We start from the raw sequence: 18,657 nt of genomic DNA, 5'->3' as shown, positions 1-18,657 counted from the left end.
AAAATTTAAATATTGTCTTAATTTATGTTTCAGACATGCATAGGCACTGAATACTATACTGAAATCATTATGGAACAGCAAAACTCGGTACGCGGTGACGACGACACTGCTATCAGGCGTAAATCGTTGGGTCGACTTAGAGACATGTCCGTCGCATGGGACATAGACCCGCAGGCAAACAAGTACACACGCAACGATGATACGGAACCAAGTTGTCCGAGTGGCCGAACCATTAACCAAGTACCGACATCGGTAGACGGTCTGGTAGACGTAGAACTTACGCGGAAACCGCCAAATATGTCCGTTATGGAAATGGAAAGTATCAAGGAACGAGAGAGGGCGTCAATGTTAAGGAAGTGTGCTCAACATCTGGAGTTGGAGAGTGTGAACGGAAAGTACAGCAGAGAAAACTTTAAGCGCGGAATACTCAATAAGGTAAGACTATTTTTTAATTTAAAAAAAACATACTCTAGCCACGTAGTGGTTGTAGAACCTGCAGGTGATGGTTTAAACTCAAATTAGAAGAAATTTATCTGAAAACTATTATATTGTATTTACATCCCATTAAAGTCTCCTAATACAAACTTTAGGTACATTATTATATGAGATTGGTTTATTTTTTATTAATTTATAATGATAACTTTATGGTTAATAGGTACTTTCAACAATTAAAGTGCACCTATATAATTTTTCTTTCAGGCTTTGAGTAATTAATATTCTGTCATACTTTATTACATAATATATCTTTCAATTAAAATATATTTAAGACAAATGCGATCTTTTTCCTAAGACAGCAGCGTAAATGTTTTATACACGACGTTTAGATGATCCACGCAGTTAATTACACGACCGAGGTTAATATTAATTTCGTCATTTTGAATTATAGTTACATAGGTTACTTATTAGAAATATTTAGGTTACCGTCTTGAGAAATTAAAATAAGTAAACATTATCTAGGGATGAGAAACGAGAGTAAATTCTAATTTCCACGTGTTTGTATGATATATAAGCGTATCTGAATATAATTAAATTTTAAATTGTATTTAAGACTATAAATGTATTATACTTTAAATGGATGAAACATATTATAGAAAAAATAATAATTTTTCAATTTTTTAATAGATCTACTACTTAAATGTCGCTTACATATTTTACAATTTTTTTTAATACGAAATTAGAAAAATTGAACTAATAATGTGATATCATATAAATTCGATATTATATTTACCGTAAAATCTTAATTCATTATAAATCTATTTCATTTATTTCAAGTTAATCGCTGTAGGTATGCATAACAATATTAAAATAAGTATAATCATAATATACTTTTATAGAAACATTATTGGACTTAAAATATAGTATATACCTATATTTACATACGATATACAGGAGAAACAGAACATAATATGATCGACTATCGAATTTTAAAAAAAAATGTATAATATTAAATATCATGAGAATCTTACTGGTTCGTGTTGTTAAATTTAAAATATTTAAAAAAATCAACTGCGCTGTAGACCACAGCTGCTATATAGCAGTTCGGAATCGTGTCACGAGCTAAAACGTTCCTCGGCCCGGCGGCGATGTGTTGGACACCTATACCCAATGATTATCAATACGCGATTGCGTTAATACTACCTATAATAAGTGCCTCACTGTTCGACGTAGAAGCTGCACATGTTTCGTTTAATAAACGTTTCTTTTATTTATATATATTAGGGATGGATAGATGTATGAAAATCAAATGTAATAAATAATAACCATTGGACAGTTTAATTTACATATAAGGCGAATCTCACGCACGTACCGAAAAAATAACGTTTTTGAAAGCCTTATTAAAGCTCGTGCGTGGTCTGTGTGTCGATGGTAGTTTTATTATAAAGTTTGAACGAGAACTTTTCGAGAGGGTGTATAATGACTACGGTGGTGATGGTGGTGGTGGTGGTGTGTGTGTGTGTGTGTGTGTGATGTGGAAAGAAACGAAACATGCATTATGGACACGTCAAACGACTCGCGTTGTACGAGAAATATAGACGATATCACTCGAGATGGAAATAAAAATAATAACATAACTCGCACAAACAACAATGATATACGCGAATGAACAATTAAAGTATTAAACATAATATATTAACTTGTCATCGCTTATGTCGACATTTGTGTGTATACAATTGCAAACAAACCAATAATAGTAGATACTATTATTATTATCGTTATTGTTTATGCACCTCCTTTGCCAGTTAGCCGTGAAACAATAAAGTCGCAGGCGTACCGATCGATAGTTTTCTCTGACCAGAAATGTAATTGATACTTTCAGCAGTTGTATTGTGATACGCGTATAGGTAATTACATGGCAAAAAAGTATGAAAAAAAACACTTAAGTCAATCGATGTGTGCATAGTGGGTTAATAAAATGTGATATTTTCGACGGGTTTAATAGTAAAAGGTGTATGAATATTTCCAACAAATTTTTATATTAATATATCCTATCACTCGTGCTTTCGAAGAAATTGTCTGAGTCATAAACTTATACGGTACAGTGTATAACATTATAAAACACGTGGAAGTTTAGTAAATAGAAGTTCTAAATATCAGAACTGCAGACGAATTAAAAGCACGCAGTTATATAATGATTGCATTATAGCTTAAGTTAAACACGTTATTCAACTATATGCTATAGAAAAATATCAAAAATAAAAATTAATATTCATACATTTTATACTGCACCATTCAATAATAAATATTGACGATTGGCAAATTGTGTTGGGACAGTAGATCATCTCAAACGAACATGGATCGATCTGCAACTTGTGTGTGTGTGTGTGTGGTGTTTATGTCTGGGTTGGTATTCGTTGTTAGTGGATGGAGTGGGAGGCATTCGTATATCGTATATAATAATTGTCCGACCGAGCTATTGTTTTCATGTTAACAATTAACAAATCGTGTAGCGTATTATAATATATATACCTATTATGATGACACACGGTCACAATGCGAGCGTGAACGTTCAGCGCATGTAAACTAGTGATGCGTATTATAAGATGGTCACCCGCGCCCATTTGTATATTACATACGCGTGCAGTTAGAAAGTGGAGAGTAGGTAAGTCATTTGTCTGTTGCCGACAAAATGTCGGCGGGTCAGAGGTGACTTGTGTTCGCTAATAACCACGTCCTCTTCGCGCCGATTCATCTTTCAACCACCAATATGTAATATACATTATTTTTTTTACAAACTATACGCACTGTGGAAACGTGTTTTGATAGAAAAATATACTATGTACGCATGCATTTCCGTCGAACCGACTAAATGATGTATGCGGTAATAATAATAACGATGATTTGAAAAATAAAATAAATTATTTATATAGAAAAGTAGGTACAAGGCGAATACCGTGCTATTTAAAAAAATGTAATCGAGCATTTAGGTACATTAAATGCTGATCTACTCATAACCATGATATAGGGATTATAATAATTTTAACATAACATAAATTAAATGTTTATAATCACTTTATGATATTGCGATATTTGAAATAGGTATTTAAGTAATGTTTTTAAAATGCTCGTTTTTTATTTCTCGACATGTGAATGTTTAAAACGCATAGACGCGTAGAATTGAAGTCTTATAAAGTTATAAATTTATAGTATTGATTTATTAGTGACGATGAGGAACGGCGATGGAAGGATTTAACTTAATTTATAATATAAATATATAATGTAATATAATTTTTAAAATAATGGAATGTTATTTGTACTATATAATAAATTAATGTTAACATTGTTACGGTGATAAGTTTCAAATTTTCTTACACAGTTTATTGATAAAAATATGTTATCAGAAGAAATAACTTCTTTAGGATTATTATTTTTATTGTTCTATGTTATATACGTGTAACTTAATGTAGATAAAATATATATTTCTTCGTCTACTCTTAGGAAAACAGATTTGAAAATAAATGTACGTAGTTTAATAATATAGCACTGATTATAATAATTGTCACACTTTTCAAGAACTATTTAAATAACTACGAAAGATCCACAATGAGTCATAAGGACTCATAACTGTTGTACTTACTATCGTATATCTGCTTCTTTTCATTTACGTTTGGTTACAAATAAAAAATCAAATCCAATAATATTATCATTATATTGTGACTCTGAAAATAAATTAATACAACTTATATAATATACCTCATAATATACTTTTCGATGAACTCTACAATCGTATATATCAATTCACTACAATAATAACCACTTAATTTTGCGCTATTTATTATAAATAATAATGAAAATAATATATAAATATAAGCAGCTACATAAAGACAATAATAATAATATATTGCTAAGACACTAAGCACGCCTTTAACTGTTTAATAGTTTATGGATAAATAAACAATATATGACAATGGTTATAAATTTATACTGATTACGAAATGTTATTTAAGATTACGCGTTCAAGTCTGTAATATTATTTTATTAGCTACCTACGATAATGATATTGTCCACGACACCCTTTTTTTGCAGTCGCTGTAGGTATATCGAAGAAACCAGTAGTGTATATCTCTGAAAAAGGTGAATCCAGGTTGATTTACTATTCGTATCGCGTACAAAACTTTCGAAACGCTCGTAATTGGACAGTAGCTATACCACTATCACGAACCCGATATTACCATTCGCGTCCCTGTGACTTCAGGGTATTTAATAGACGTTAGTAGCTAGAAGAATTTCGGCATGTATTCAACATAATATTACCTGTCATATACTCATATGATTAGATGATGAATATATAATACCTACTAGAGCAACATTTTTGAAGCACATGTTATAATTATAAAAACACCTCCTTAATAGAATGATGAGTACATTTTATAGTTTAAGTATAATTGACTATTATTTGTTTAAACGCATTCAAGTTAGAAAATACGAATGATAAATAAAATACCTGCTCACATTCAAATCTATACCTACTTACTCACTCAAAATACAATATTGTGCATTTTGTTTCGACTTGGAGTGAGCTATAAACTAAAAAAAACACCCATGGTTTAACGTATAAGTCAAATTGTTACTATGGATCGGAACTCATTTGATGGTATTTTTAGAAATAAGAGATAAATAATCAAACATTTTATATTTCTATGCAATATCTGTAACCTTGTAACACGATACAAATTTGATAAAATATGTTAAAAGTAAAATTTATTTTTTATTAATATACTATATTCGGATTAAATGGGTTGGAAAAATCAATTTCTATGTCGACAAAAACTTTATATTACGTAGAAAGTTATTTTGAATATTAGAAAAAATAAAGAATGCGGTGTGTAAGTGTATCACCTGGCCTGCATCGAAATATTACCTTCTAGTTGAACTAGTGTTGTAATAATTAACATCATTTCAATAGACACTTTTTTCGATCTAACGATATTATTTGTCGGCATTATACCTAACTGTATTATTACTTATTATAGTTCAATAATGGTTATAAACGGGTCTAAGTGTATACGTTTTTACTACACACTATACTATAATATAGTGTTGCGTGTACCTACTCTTTCTCGTTATGCAAATATACGAATGTCCAACTTTGGGTGTACATTATTTTCAACGATAAATTCGATAATTAGAGCAAGTTGAACATGTGTGTGTATCTGATTTTCATGCTGCTACTGCTATATAAGAATTAAAAATTAACATCATTATTTCAGTATATAAAAATGTATTTAATCAAAAAATAATCTCTATGATATAAAGTTTAATAGGTTAAATAATTATTGAATATATGTTTTGTTTTATTTAAGAAAATTTACAATCTATATACAATTTATATAATAAGTAATTATGATGAAATATATTACAGGACATGAAAATCTTGAGGGAAGGGAGTGTCCAGTGACACTACTTCCAAATTTGAATATATGTTAAAATAATTAATAGAACTATCAACTAACCGAATATAATCAATATTATTTTGTTTTAAAAATTATTCTGTAAAATAAAAATGCATTTTTTGATTTCAAAATAAATATTAGACCCCGTATGGTTTGATAGAATTGAAGTAAAAAATCTGGTTTGGTCGGAGATTCGATGTAATCGTAATAAATCCATCTGTGTGTTGAGAATTAACCAATATAGCCAGTAACACTACAATAATAGTAATTTTCAAAAATCATGCGCATAAAGGTACACCATCATGATCGAAACATATCTATTCTAGGTATTATATTTTTACTGCAGTTTAAAACTGCAATAATTAATAGTAGATTTACCCGTATCTTGATAAATTGATAATACTTTCGAAGGATATTATTTAAATCTCGACGAGAGGCAAATAACTGCGATGTATATTATATAGTTGGACCTGAGTTCATAAATCTACCAAACCTGTCGTTCCCAGACAGAATGCCCGGCACTAGATCTAATTACCTAGTGAAATTCCATGTCTCTCCCATTGTTTGTAAATGGACCACCGCACTCGGTGAATTAAAATCACTCGTCACAGCAATTCCGGATATGTGTGTGTAAATAATACGTGTATATGAAAAAATAACATAAAACAAAAGCATCGTTTACATTTTACGTTGCAGTGCTGTTTATCTCGTGGGCCCCGTTATGTTCTTATACCTATTATCGACCTCCTGACATAATATTATCCGTGGTTATACACATATACAACGACGGTAAATCAACGTCAACCGTGATTTTCCCTCTGATAATATACGTATTGTGGTAGATAGGTACTTCTTCCTGCTCTATTTTATATAATACTATTCATTATTTCAGCCCATTGACTCTTGCGGGGCTAGCACAGGTGCTATTTTAAAGAGGACATATTTTATACTTAGCGTCAGCGATAATATATAGCGCATAATTCCTGTTTTCCTGCAGGACACGAAACGTCATTATCAACCACATTTACTATTGTGGCATAATATCAATATTATCAATTACATATAATTATTAATTACGCATATTCCCCATTAAGTATTAGAATATATTACAATGACGTCATTGATATGTAAAAACCCACTCTTATTATTTGCCAAAATCTGATTTTTCATGAAAGACAATAAACGTTTAAAATAAAAATAATAAATTTCCATCGATCTATGGATTAGGTTATACTTTATACTTATATAGGTATTCACTTTATTTATTAATTTATCATTTGGTATTTACAAGCTGTCTCATAATAGTTTATGATATAATTTATATTATATATTATTTAATAAATTGTAATAATTTAAAAACCATATATATTATATAATATTGATATTCATCCCGCAACAATACAGAGTATACTCAGTCTTGATTAAGATTTAATAATACGGGTATTAATTTATCAGTGAAATTATAAAGCTCAGTTGATTACACGATGCATATAATAATGTATTAAGTAAATATTTACATATAATATATTAATATGTGTGCGATGTTTACTCGTTTTATAATAATATTTTAAATTGTCTTGACTTAACAATTATAATTTATATTATGTACACATTTTTCACCAATTAATAATATTATATTCTTAATAGTTATAATTCTTCTAAAATTATGTTTGCTTAAGCACTCGATGCAATATCTAGACAGGCATCTAAATAATTATTATTGGTTATGTAAAGTATACTCGTAGGATGATAAAGATCACTACTTAGTATATACCATCATTTGGATATTATAAATTATAATAATACATGGTACCGTGGGTACCTATAAAATACCGCGATTTGTTTTCATCGAAAGATTAGTTATACACCTGCTGTAGTCGTATAGGTAGGTATATAGTAAGTACTAACTACTAAGTAGGTAACTTTAATAACAAAATAAATTAACTAGCTTAAGACTTATTGCCCAATTAACTGCTATTCGTATGGTAGGGGTCGTACACGTACGTGTTATTTCGAACACGCCCCTAAATGACGCCATTCGCACCTTCTAACCCCTTGTTACGGATATTTTTGATTTAACGTATTCGTGATGTTAAAATAATAATTCGTTTATACGATCACGCGTATAATAGATACATAGGATAAGTAATCTTTCTTTTAATTTTTTTTTTCTCTTATGAGAGGTCCTTGATCGTAACAATGTGACGAGCCCGATGACCGTTTCGTGCAGCGTTGTACACGGTAATAAATAATATATTGGTTATGCCCCACTCCGATATAATATCATTCCATGGTAAGTAATGAGTCGAAAAACACACGATCACGACTCTGCCGATACACGAAGTTCATGTCGAGTCGCGGGTAAAATGTTGTGTTCTCGGACACCCTTGATTCTCGCCCAGATTATCACGGTGTGTACCTATATTATAATATTATAATAATATATTATAATGGGTAATGTGCTACAGTGTTTCTTTTTGTCGATCATATGATACCGGCGTATATAATAGCTAGTGTGCCACACCATATTTAAAGCGATTGGAAATAATTAAATCATGCCTAATATTATTGTCTTAAAATGTTATATCTTTATTATTATTATTAATTTATTGAATTTTGTTTTCATAAACATCTATATAATTATGCAAGTGATGAAACCAGCCGGTTGTCAGTTTTTACTCGTGTTTAAACATAACGGCATTTCGTTTGAACTAAGAGGGCTACCGGCGGCGACGGCGGTCACGCCGCCGACAGAAATGATTTATCGGTTAGACCAAGTCAGACGTGTGTGTGCATAAAATAATGTCGTTGAAGGCGAAACACTTGGATATTTCATCCATTTGGCACCCCAGGACCGTCAAACGTCCTCTTAATTATGTCTGTAATGAATTAAACATGAAGTTTTTTATTTTTTTACATAATACTCGTCTATATTATACTTTCGAATAACATAATTTCTTTTAGTAAATAAAGAGCAACGTTGATTTTATATTAGGTACATATGTATTATAAACAACATAAATAGGAAATCATATTAATAATCAATTGTATGATTGTTTTATTATGATCGTTACTTTTAACAGTTTATTACACATACCTAATAAAACTAGAAATATTAATTAGTATAGGTAATATTAGACATTATAATTTGGGAAGTGTTAATAGTAAAACAACCGTTATACACCTTGGTCAATATTATAAAATTTGATTAATACCAATAATTTGTTGAATTAAAATTGTTGGTTACAAAATATTTTATGCAGTTTGTACTTCATATTAAAATGTATATAATATTCTTTACAATAGCCAATATAATGCCATAATAACGTGCATATCCAAGTACCGCTTGTTTAATTAAATATCGTATAGGTAGGTATTAAATATTATAAACATTATTTTATAAAAAAAAATATTTAATTAAAAAATTGATACAAATTATACCATCATATAATTATATAAATCATATTTATGATTTAAAACTTTAAAGATTTTTCACAAAACGCAATAAATATTTTACTGCAAGTTTATAAATGTCAATATACTTTATACAGGTACTTCATTCATTGAATTTTTTTTTTTATCAAGTAATTTATCAGAAAAAATAATGTAACATTTTAATTACCACAGCATGCCTACAAAACTTACAACCACTTGCAATAGCAATTATAATTTGCAACTTATAATCGTAATATTATAAATCGTATGTTTATTAAATAATAAATCTGAGAGTATCTATCTAACCTAACTATTATTTCATCCATAATATATAGTTGTTTACATACACTATTAAAACATGTAATAAAAGCTTTAATGTTTATTAGTAGTTCGTGATGATAAATTGGAGACACTCGCTGATATTTTCACATTTTTTTTTTTTTTTATTGATTACATAATTGACCTTTTGGATACAAAACGCATCCACAAACATTAAGCCAATTACAGTATTTAATGATCATTTTTAATTATTCGTTATAATAATTAGGTAACCTTAAATTGTAACGAATGTTACAAATAAATTAACACAGACAATTTCAATTATTAAATTAATTATAGTTTTGATACTTACACGTGATATCAATTAAAATATAAGGTGAGACGTATCAGTTATACATTTTATAAATAATATAATATTAATTTTGATTATTTATTATCGAACACAGTTTGTCTTTTATTTTAAACTCTTATGAGTGGGAAATTAAATGTGTATTGGCTTATAATTATGATATTGTTGACACTTTTTAGTATAGAAAATGGTTCCAAAATGCTCACATAATTAATTAACATAATATATAACAGCTCTGTAGATGGCAAATGTTATAAAATCAGTACATGTTCATCAAAAATGTCATAATTTGATTTTCTCAGTATAGTTATTATTAGTTAAATACTTGTTTTAAGCGTATTGAAAAATGACAACAAAGTATAAATATTTATTTAATTTATCAAGTTGAGTAGATCAATATGAATTCTTATTACCACATTCATCATCAGTAACAAGTACTGAATTTTTCCATTTAATCGGTGATTATTTTGTTAATTATGCATTCATTGCTGTAATATTTACTTGTATTTTCAAAGTATATTTAAATAATAATTTATATTTTTCAAAATATTGTTTCAATCAAATAGGTTCTGAAAGTTGATAATTAAAGATATAATATTTAATTATTTATTAAAATATGATGATTAATTTACTTAAAGTAATTAAAAAGAAAAAATTAATTACATTTTTTAGAAAACCCATCAATATTAATTGTTTCATATAGGTAGGTACTTAAAATGGTATGATGCATTACGTGTTACATTTAATGGAATTTTAATGATAATGTATAAGTTATAATATTAAATAACCGAAAAAAATCAACATCCTAATGGTTTTTAGAAATATGTTTACCAAACACTCGTACCATGAACCGTTTCAAAGAATATATGCTTACGGAATATACACAAACATATAGTATCAAGTAATATTTTACATAGTAATATTTTTGATGCATTAATGTATCTGATCAACATATTGTAGTGAATAATTTGCAAGTTTCATCACATTAAAAATATTTATATTCAAAACAAAAACTTAAATTCCATAATGTGTTATGGATTTATAATATTAATATGTTATTGATATTATATTCAATGGATTAAAATATTTTCGATATATCGACAATCAATTATCGCTGCATTTATTTTTAATTTTTATAAATTGATTTTATTTCATTTCTTTATAATTAAGTATATTAATGATTAATAGTAAGTTTATACCTAAATCCTAATAATATTTATAATGTTCTTATTTTAGATTGTTGGATTTGGCAAACCAGTTTTTTCCACAGTATTATTAAAATACAATAAGTACCTATCCTAATAAACTATATAACAAAAACATAACAATAATAATACGCAATATTTATCAAATTTATATACAGAAAACGAATCATGGTTATTTCTTTCTGTATACCTGTCATTATATAATTCAAAAAATTGCATTATTAACTAGATATTTCAATAATACTGTATACATTTTTTTTAATTAATGAAGTTCGTTATATGTAGGTTATTATATGTTAATTATATAATATCCTCGACCTAAATTATTAATTTTTTTTTTTTATTATACTGTAAAGCTTTGGCATTCTTTTAATAAGTTAAATATTATCATAACTGCTGATATCATCGCATTCCTAATTATTTTTTTTATTTAAAATAGCTTATATAGGTATAAATATCAAAAGATTCAGTAAAAAATTGAAGGGAGATTAAAAAACTGATATTACATAGATAAATATTAAATAATATTATAGTACATAGCTATTAACTACTTTTGTTAACACTATATAACAACAGTTTTAACTTACGATTTAATTAATAAAATAATTGAATTAATTAAATAGAAATTCAAAGTTTTTGATGCTTACTATTCTTACATAAATATGTTTAATTAATAGGTTAATAATACAAAAAAAAAACTAAAATCAAACAAATCATTTTAATTTTATTTTGTAAGAACTCAAAAATATCTAAAACTTTTGAATTGAAACCATATTTTTTATATAATAATATAAAGTATGCACCTGTTTGTGGTATATATCGTTATCGTTTTTATAAAGTGGTAGGTACTCAATACTCAAATATTAAAACTGTGTGTATTTTGGCAGGTGCCAATTACAATTATTCAAACAAATAATATTTCTATTCTGAGTTTGGTTTATAATTTATTTAAAGTTAAAACCATTTAACAGCGACCCCATGATAATATTATAACGATATAACGACTAACGACATACTCTGTATCTATACCTAATGTATAAAAACGCTCATAAAAGAACACCATCGATTAAATATTTGTTTGTCCTCATTATGGATCTGAAAATTTTAATTTTTTTACCAAATATTTGACTGTGTGTCTTCGCTACATAGTTCGAAGAGTAGGAAAAATGAGAGGAAAAAATTATGTTTATGATTATGATTTTCTAGAAATTCGTGCAAGGTTTACGATGTCGGGCGTGAATAATAGTTGCGTAGATACCGGTTTTTTGGACTTTGTGGTCCACAAAAGATAGGTGATAACGTTTGTGGTCGACAGAGATACTATAATAACAGGTTTTTATTATTTTTAATAACTTCCCTCCGGTGTCTATACCCATAGAACTCCTCTGTATATTATAATATTATTATCTAATACACTAAAACATGTAAAATATATTATAAATTATGTATATGTAGATAACGAATTATACATGTTTGTGTATACATGCAATTACTTTGTTATACATGCATGTATATGGATTTAGTTGCCACCGAATATGGGCCAACTATGACCCACCGCAATAATACAATATAGCCAGTTGAAAGTATAATAAATAACGTTATATGAAATAAAGAAAACAGGTTGGAATTTTGTTATATTAAAAATAATATTCAACTTCATAAATTTCAAATAATTTATGAAACGTCGGAGTCACTGCTCGTTATGAATTAATTTTCAAATTACAATAATTTGTTTTCATTATCAGCTGCAAATGAGGCACAAAATATAGGTACAGACGTACAGTACATTTATTTATAATTCGTATAATATTATGCTTTTACTTATAAGTAATAACTAATATATTTTCCATAAAAAAAATTTATTTTACCTAAAGAAGAATGCTATTATAACTCACGTTAATCGTGTTGTTATAAATATTTAATAAGTATTTGATACAAAATGTATACAATTCATTATATAACCACTTGTTACAGTTACTAGACAGTGGGTCAGTGGATAATTATTTAATTGTAATTAGATAATAGTGCTCAAAAACAATTTTATGATTTCATAATATAATATTAAATGTTTTCCCATATTTTTAATTATTTAATAAACAAATAAATAAGTATATCAAAAATACATTTTTATTAAATTTATAATATTATTTTAACATATTTAATACAAACCACCACCATTTTCTATGTTCAGAACGTGATAACGTGGTCAGTTTTCCAGGCTTTTAATACAAAACTATATTCTTTATAACACATTTCCACTTAGGAAATTTGCAACTTATTTTAGGTATTAATATTTAGGAATTATGTAAGAAAATGGAAATTTAAATTTCATATTGGTACAAATCTTCCATAATTACTTCAGACATTTACTAGTAATGATATTTTGGGGGAAAAAAACAAATAATAACTAATGTTTTGCATACTGTCTTAATATAATTAATTTTTTATTATGAATATAAAGTTGATTAATTTTATTGCGAGTTACAATAATTATACCGATATCGAATCAATACGAGGATACCGGGGTAGATCGGCAGTTAGGTTGTAAACGTTAAATTTATAACTTTATTTTGAATTATAAGGTACATTTAATAAAGAGACAGGTGTCAATTATTTAAACAAAAATAATAACATCTTTGGTTATCACGATTTTAAGAATAATTATTTCGTAAACTATTGCTCACGCATAGATTCATTTAAACTGCCTAGCAGCTAAATTATAATATTTAGACACACGATTAGTCGATTTATGATAAAAAAATCTGTCAAATATGTTGGTAAAATAATATGTATATTGTATAATGTATACATACGTAGGTATGTATAATTATATTTCATACATTTTGTATCTCTTCATAATATAGTTAGATGCTGTGATTTATTATTTAACTGTAATTTCTTCTACTATTTATATGTACATCAAAAAAAAAAAAAATAATTATAATTACCTACTTTTATTATTTACATAATAAATAGTAATAATGGTGTAATTTTATTTTGGTTTATTAGTGTTAAAAAACGAATACAAACATTATTTTTACTATATTATGTGTCTTTATCTTAATACATTTAATTATAACATTATTATACATATTAGATATGTAGCTTACTTTTCAACAATTTGAACTGTAAAGATTAAATTATTAAACGTATTTATATATCTAATGAATTGGCGTTTACTTAATATGTTTCATACAATTAAATCATAAAATAAAAATATTACATATAGTACAATATTGATTTGTTGAAAGCTAAAAAAATATGAATATGATGTAACGTATAAAAAAAATTATAGACAATCGTAATTCGATTGGCCATTTGAAAAGTTAATGGATGATGATCCATTAACTTTTCAAATGGTCTATATGGTCTTACAGGGTGTCTCAGAAAAATGTATGCTAATTAAACGAATGACATAATTTGTTATTATATTTGATAATAAGTAAATAATTTAAGAAATATACCCATATTACCAAATTCTCAAAAATCATATTTAGTTATTAATATACGCGTTCTGTATACCTATGTAATATACAATCTGTAAACATAATATCTTACAATAAGTATAAGCGCTGTAAGGATAAAAATACTATAAGAATAAAATTAAAAATTAAAATTAAATAAGAGGGACTTGAGTGAAGAGTCCATCCAGCGATGGGACTTTTTGAAGCTGTGAATGGATTTTATTCAGTCAGGAGATTCCGATAACATTAAAACTAAACTAACTTAACACCTAATTATAAACCAAAAAAATATTAAATTTAAAAAAAAATCTAAAAAATAAACTACTTAGACTTGGATAAATGTTTTTACCATAAAAATTATTCATATAATCAAATTCATTTTGCTGGCTATTTTGAATTTATCCAAGAAATGTTTCATCAATTTTTAAGTTTTTATTTTCAGTACTAAAAAATAAATAATAACAACATTATACTCAAAATGTAGCGCAATTGTCTATGAATTATATAGAACATTTTTTTTTTTTTAAATATTGAATATAACAAAAGTTATTCCATATGTCAGATCATCGTGAGACAATGTATATTATGTGTCTGTGACATTAAATTCCATGATCAAATTATTCATAAAGCACTAACCTAAGTCACAGGCGTTGGGTTATTTTTAAAAAAAATTGGACACAACGTTGATAATTAGCATTTTCTTATGTATTATTCTTATTTTATAATATAGGACTTTTTAAAAATAACACGTTTGAAGTAAATGATCTGAAATTTTTTTTTTAAATTTTTAGTAATGCAACTTTAAGAATTGCTTCATCGGTCTAAAAACTTACTGTGTTTAAGTAATATTAGTTTTAAAGTTAAGCTCTCGTAAGTATACTTATTTATTTTGGTATGTATCTACTATCTACACCGTATACCGTAAATAGGATAAATCAATTAATAATTATAGATATATTATATAAGTAAATGTTTTTTAATATTTTAAATAATGAAACAAATACGTGTAAAAAATAGAAATTAAGAATCACTATTGTATTTAAGTAAACAAATTTTTAATTCTAAAGTTTTAAAAATTTCAATACAAATAAACAACATTTTTGGGTAACATTTTTATAATTTCTAAGCCTATCACATATTATGCATTGTGAGAACTAACACGCACGCAAATAAGAAATAATAATCTATATTTGTCTAATGACCTTATATTGATCGATAGCAATTTCAAAATGTAATCTCCGATGACAACCAACCCGAAGAGGAAAAAAAATGATGTTACGTTTAATCTAATAATTGCTCCGTTGTATCTTATACCTAACCTAACCTACCTTTTCACTCGTTATAATGTTCTATACATCTTTAATTGATGACAATTGTTAAATAGGTACATACTCGTGGATCGTGTTACAATAAATTTGCCTGTATTCGACACTTCAATGAGACTTGGACGGATATACCGGCAATGTAGGTATCTACCTATGTAATACCAATAACCAACCACGTACATTTTTTAAATTTTCTTTCACACCCGTATTATAGTCACTGCGACCGGGTAAGTGGTAAGTGTGTGTGTAACAACGGTAAACAAGTATCGTTAAACGTGGAACTCCGCAGTCGCGATGTTTACACACTGACATACCTACATTACGCTTTGCAACCGCCATGTGAATGGAAAACACACCGTACCTATAAATCACAATTAAGTCTAATACTCAATGATACTCTGATCGATAGTTGATTATATTATACTTTATGAAATTATTAACGTATGTCATATATAATCAGCTAATCACAGAACAGATAACATAATACTATTATAGAATATTGTCTATAAAAACCAAATCGAAATTATTGGTATAATTACCATTTTCTAATTTATTGATAATATCAAGCTATTTTATTGGACATACATTATAGGTATAGGTATATTATATTCTTAAAATTTTATGAAATTAAATATGTAAAAAATTTAAATTGATAAAAAATTATTGTTATTCATAAACATTTTTCTCATGATATAAGATCTTGATTCCAGATACAAAAAAATAACATATATTTTTGAGAAAATATATAATATTAGGTACTATCAACTCGAAGTGTGTCCAAAAATTGTATATTTTTATAGCTTTGTGTGCATAAACATAGATAGGTATTATGTTTTTTTGGTCATGGGTGTTATTAAATTCGTCATAGTATTCATAATTTCATAATAATATAATATTATACATTCTAATTAAAATAATCATATAAATCTAACTACAAATTTCTAATACAAACTGCACGTATGTTGATATTATTCTCTGTTTCTATATTTTGTGCAGTAACCCGCAGAGGTAGCTTATGAAATAGAATATTTCTGCTGGCCCACGGGCGTACCAAAAATATTGAGTTTACTATAATTTATAACCTGAGGTTGTTTTTCGACGTCCAGTATCGGTTATTGTTCAAAGTATTAAAATAAGCTGTTATAATATTATGTATCTACTTCGGCCTCCGATTATGTCGATTCCCATTTTGCTCTTAATATTTTATGTTGTGACTCTAAAATAATAATATAATGCCATAGGTTATAATAATAATAATATAACACAAGCTGCGAGATCTATATGATAATATATATTTTAAAGAATTTATGACCGACTCAACAATATATTCGGATCGGTTAGTATAATATAATACGGGTATATCATAATACATTATATTTATATATAGATACAGCCGACAGCGTATAATCCGCGGGCTCTTAAAGTTTCATTATAATAATAATATTAATAATAATAATGATACTCCACTACCTCTATTTTTTTATTTTCTGTTATACCTATATTATATACATTCCACATTCCCACATACGCATTTTCATTGGTGCGGTTCAGTGTGTATTCTCAGGCTGTATTGCGGTATATATACCTATATAGGTACCTGCTGCTATATATATATTGTTTCGGTTTTGGTTTTGTATCATTTATCGTATTCGATCTGGTTTCGATCAACTTTTACCATACAGTATAATATGTCACCTTGACAGTTGTATACGGGCCGGCGTTCACTTTTCGCATAATATAGAGGTGGCGATCGCCTTGGATCTGAACGCCAATAATGAACGTGTAGACGTGTCATAAGCACCGCCCACATGTCAGGGTGTTGCGATTTTCGCCGGATTACGCGTTGCCTCACTACTGTGCAATGGACTTGTACTTGTCTCAAGTACACATTTTGATTTTTGATCGGTCTGCCACCGCCGCTGCTGCAGCCACACGCCACGGACGAGACCTTGATAGGAAATAATAATAATATAATATAATAATTGGTACGAGAAATTAGATGCTCCTGCAGCATTATTGATTATTATTTCATACAAATTACTACAGTTGTTTCATCGGTCTGACTAACAATATTTAATCCGCAAAGCTGCAGTTCGTATGACTGCAAGACTTATGCGACAACGATGGCGACTTGTGTACGCAACTTAGCATCGGATTTCGTCCTGCAGGAAGGTCTCTAGCCAATCGTAAGTTGGTTATGACCGAATAAGTGCTAAATTATAGTGATTATTATTACAAAATTGTGCGGTTTGAAATCATTCGTCTACGCATCGCGATCGGCATATAACTATACACATGATATACATGTAAGACTGCAGTATATAGTAATCGATGAGATTAAATTATAGCTATACCTATCTATGCATTTATTTTCAGTTTTAATTCATTAATTCCTCGGCGATCGTATTTATAAACAAAATGTGCTGCAGAAGTGCACATTTAATATTAAAATGTTTCGCGCGTGTAATAGAATCGTTTCACGAATCACAAATGTGTTCGAGAATCTGCAGTGAGTCTTTTCAGAATGACTGAGGTTATTATAGATATATTATTATTATGCGCGGCGTATACTTGAAATCATTTTTTTTTCCGTCAAATATATGATCTAGGTTCAAATCGATTCCAGGGACGTCTAAATAATGCGAATATATAATATACTTGAAACGTGGAAGCGCCTATTCATTATATTATATTATTTGAATAGGTACA

The 18,657-nt window shown here is 27.8% G+C and overlaps 1 protein-coding gene across 1 annotated transcript in view; it reads left to right on the top strand.

Moving 5' to 3' along the window:
- Positions 1-18,657, top strand: part of LOC107166171 (NADPH oxidase 5-like) — a 90,472-nt gene that overhangs the window by 9,223 nt on the left and 62,592 nt on the right. The window contains exon 2 of the mRNA XM_089228918.1: positions 34-435. Within this exon, the coding sequence (XP_089085044.1) occupies positions 70-435 (366 nt within the window). The 5' untranslated portion in view covers positions 34-69. The remainder of the gene's footprint in view (positions 1-33; positions 436-18,657) is intronic.

Source organism: Diuraphis noxia, unplaced genomic scaffold (assembly GCF_037042655.1).
Source record: "Diuraphis noxia isolate RWA-SAM2 unplaced genomic scaffold, SU_Dnox_SAM2 contig0005, whole genome shotgun sequence".
Classification (NCBI taxonomy): domain Eukaryota; kingdom Metazoa; phylum Arthropoda; class Insecta; order Hemiptera; family Aphididae; genus Diuraphis; species Diuraphis noxia.
This window is presented reverse-complemented; position numbering and strand designations above follow the sequence as displayed.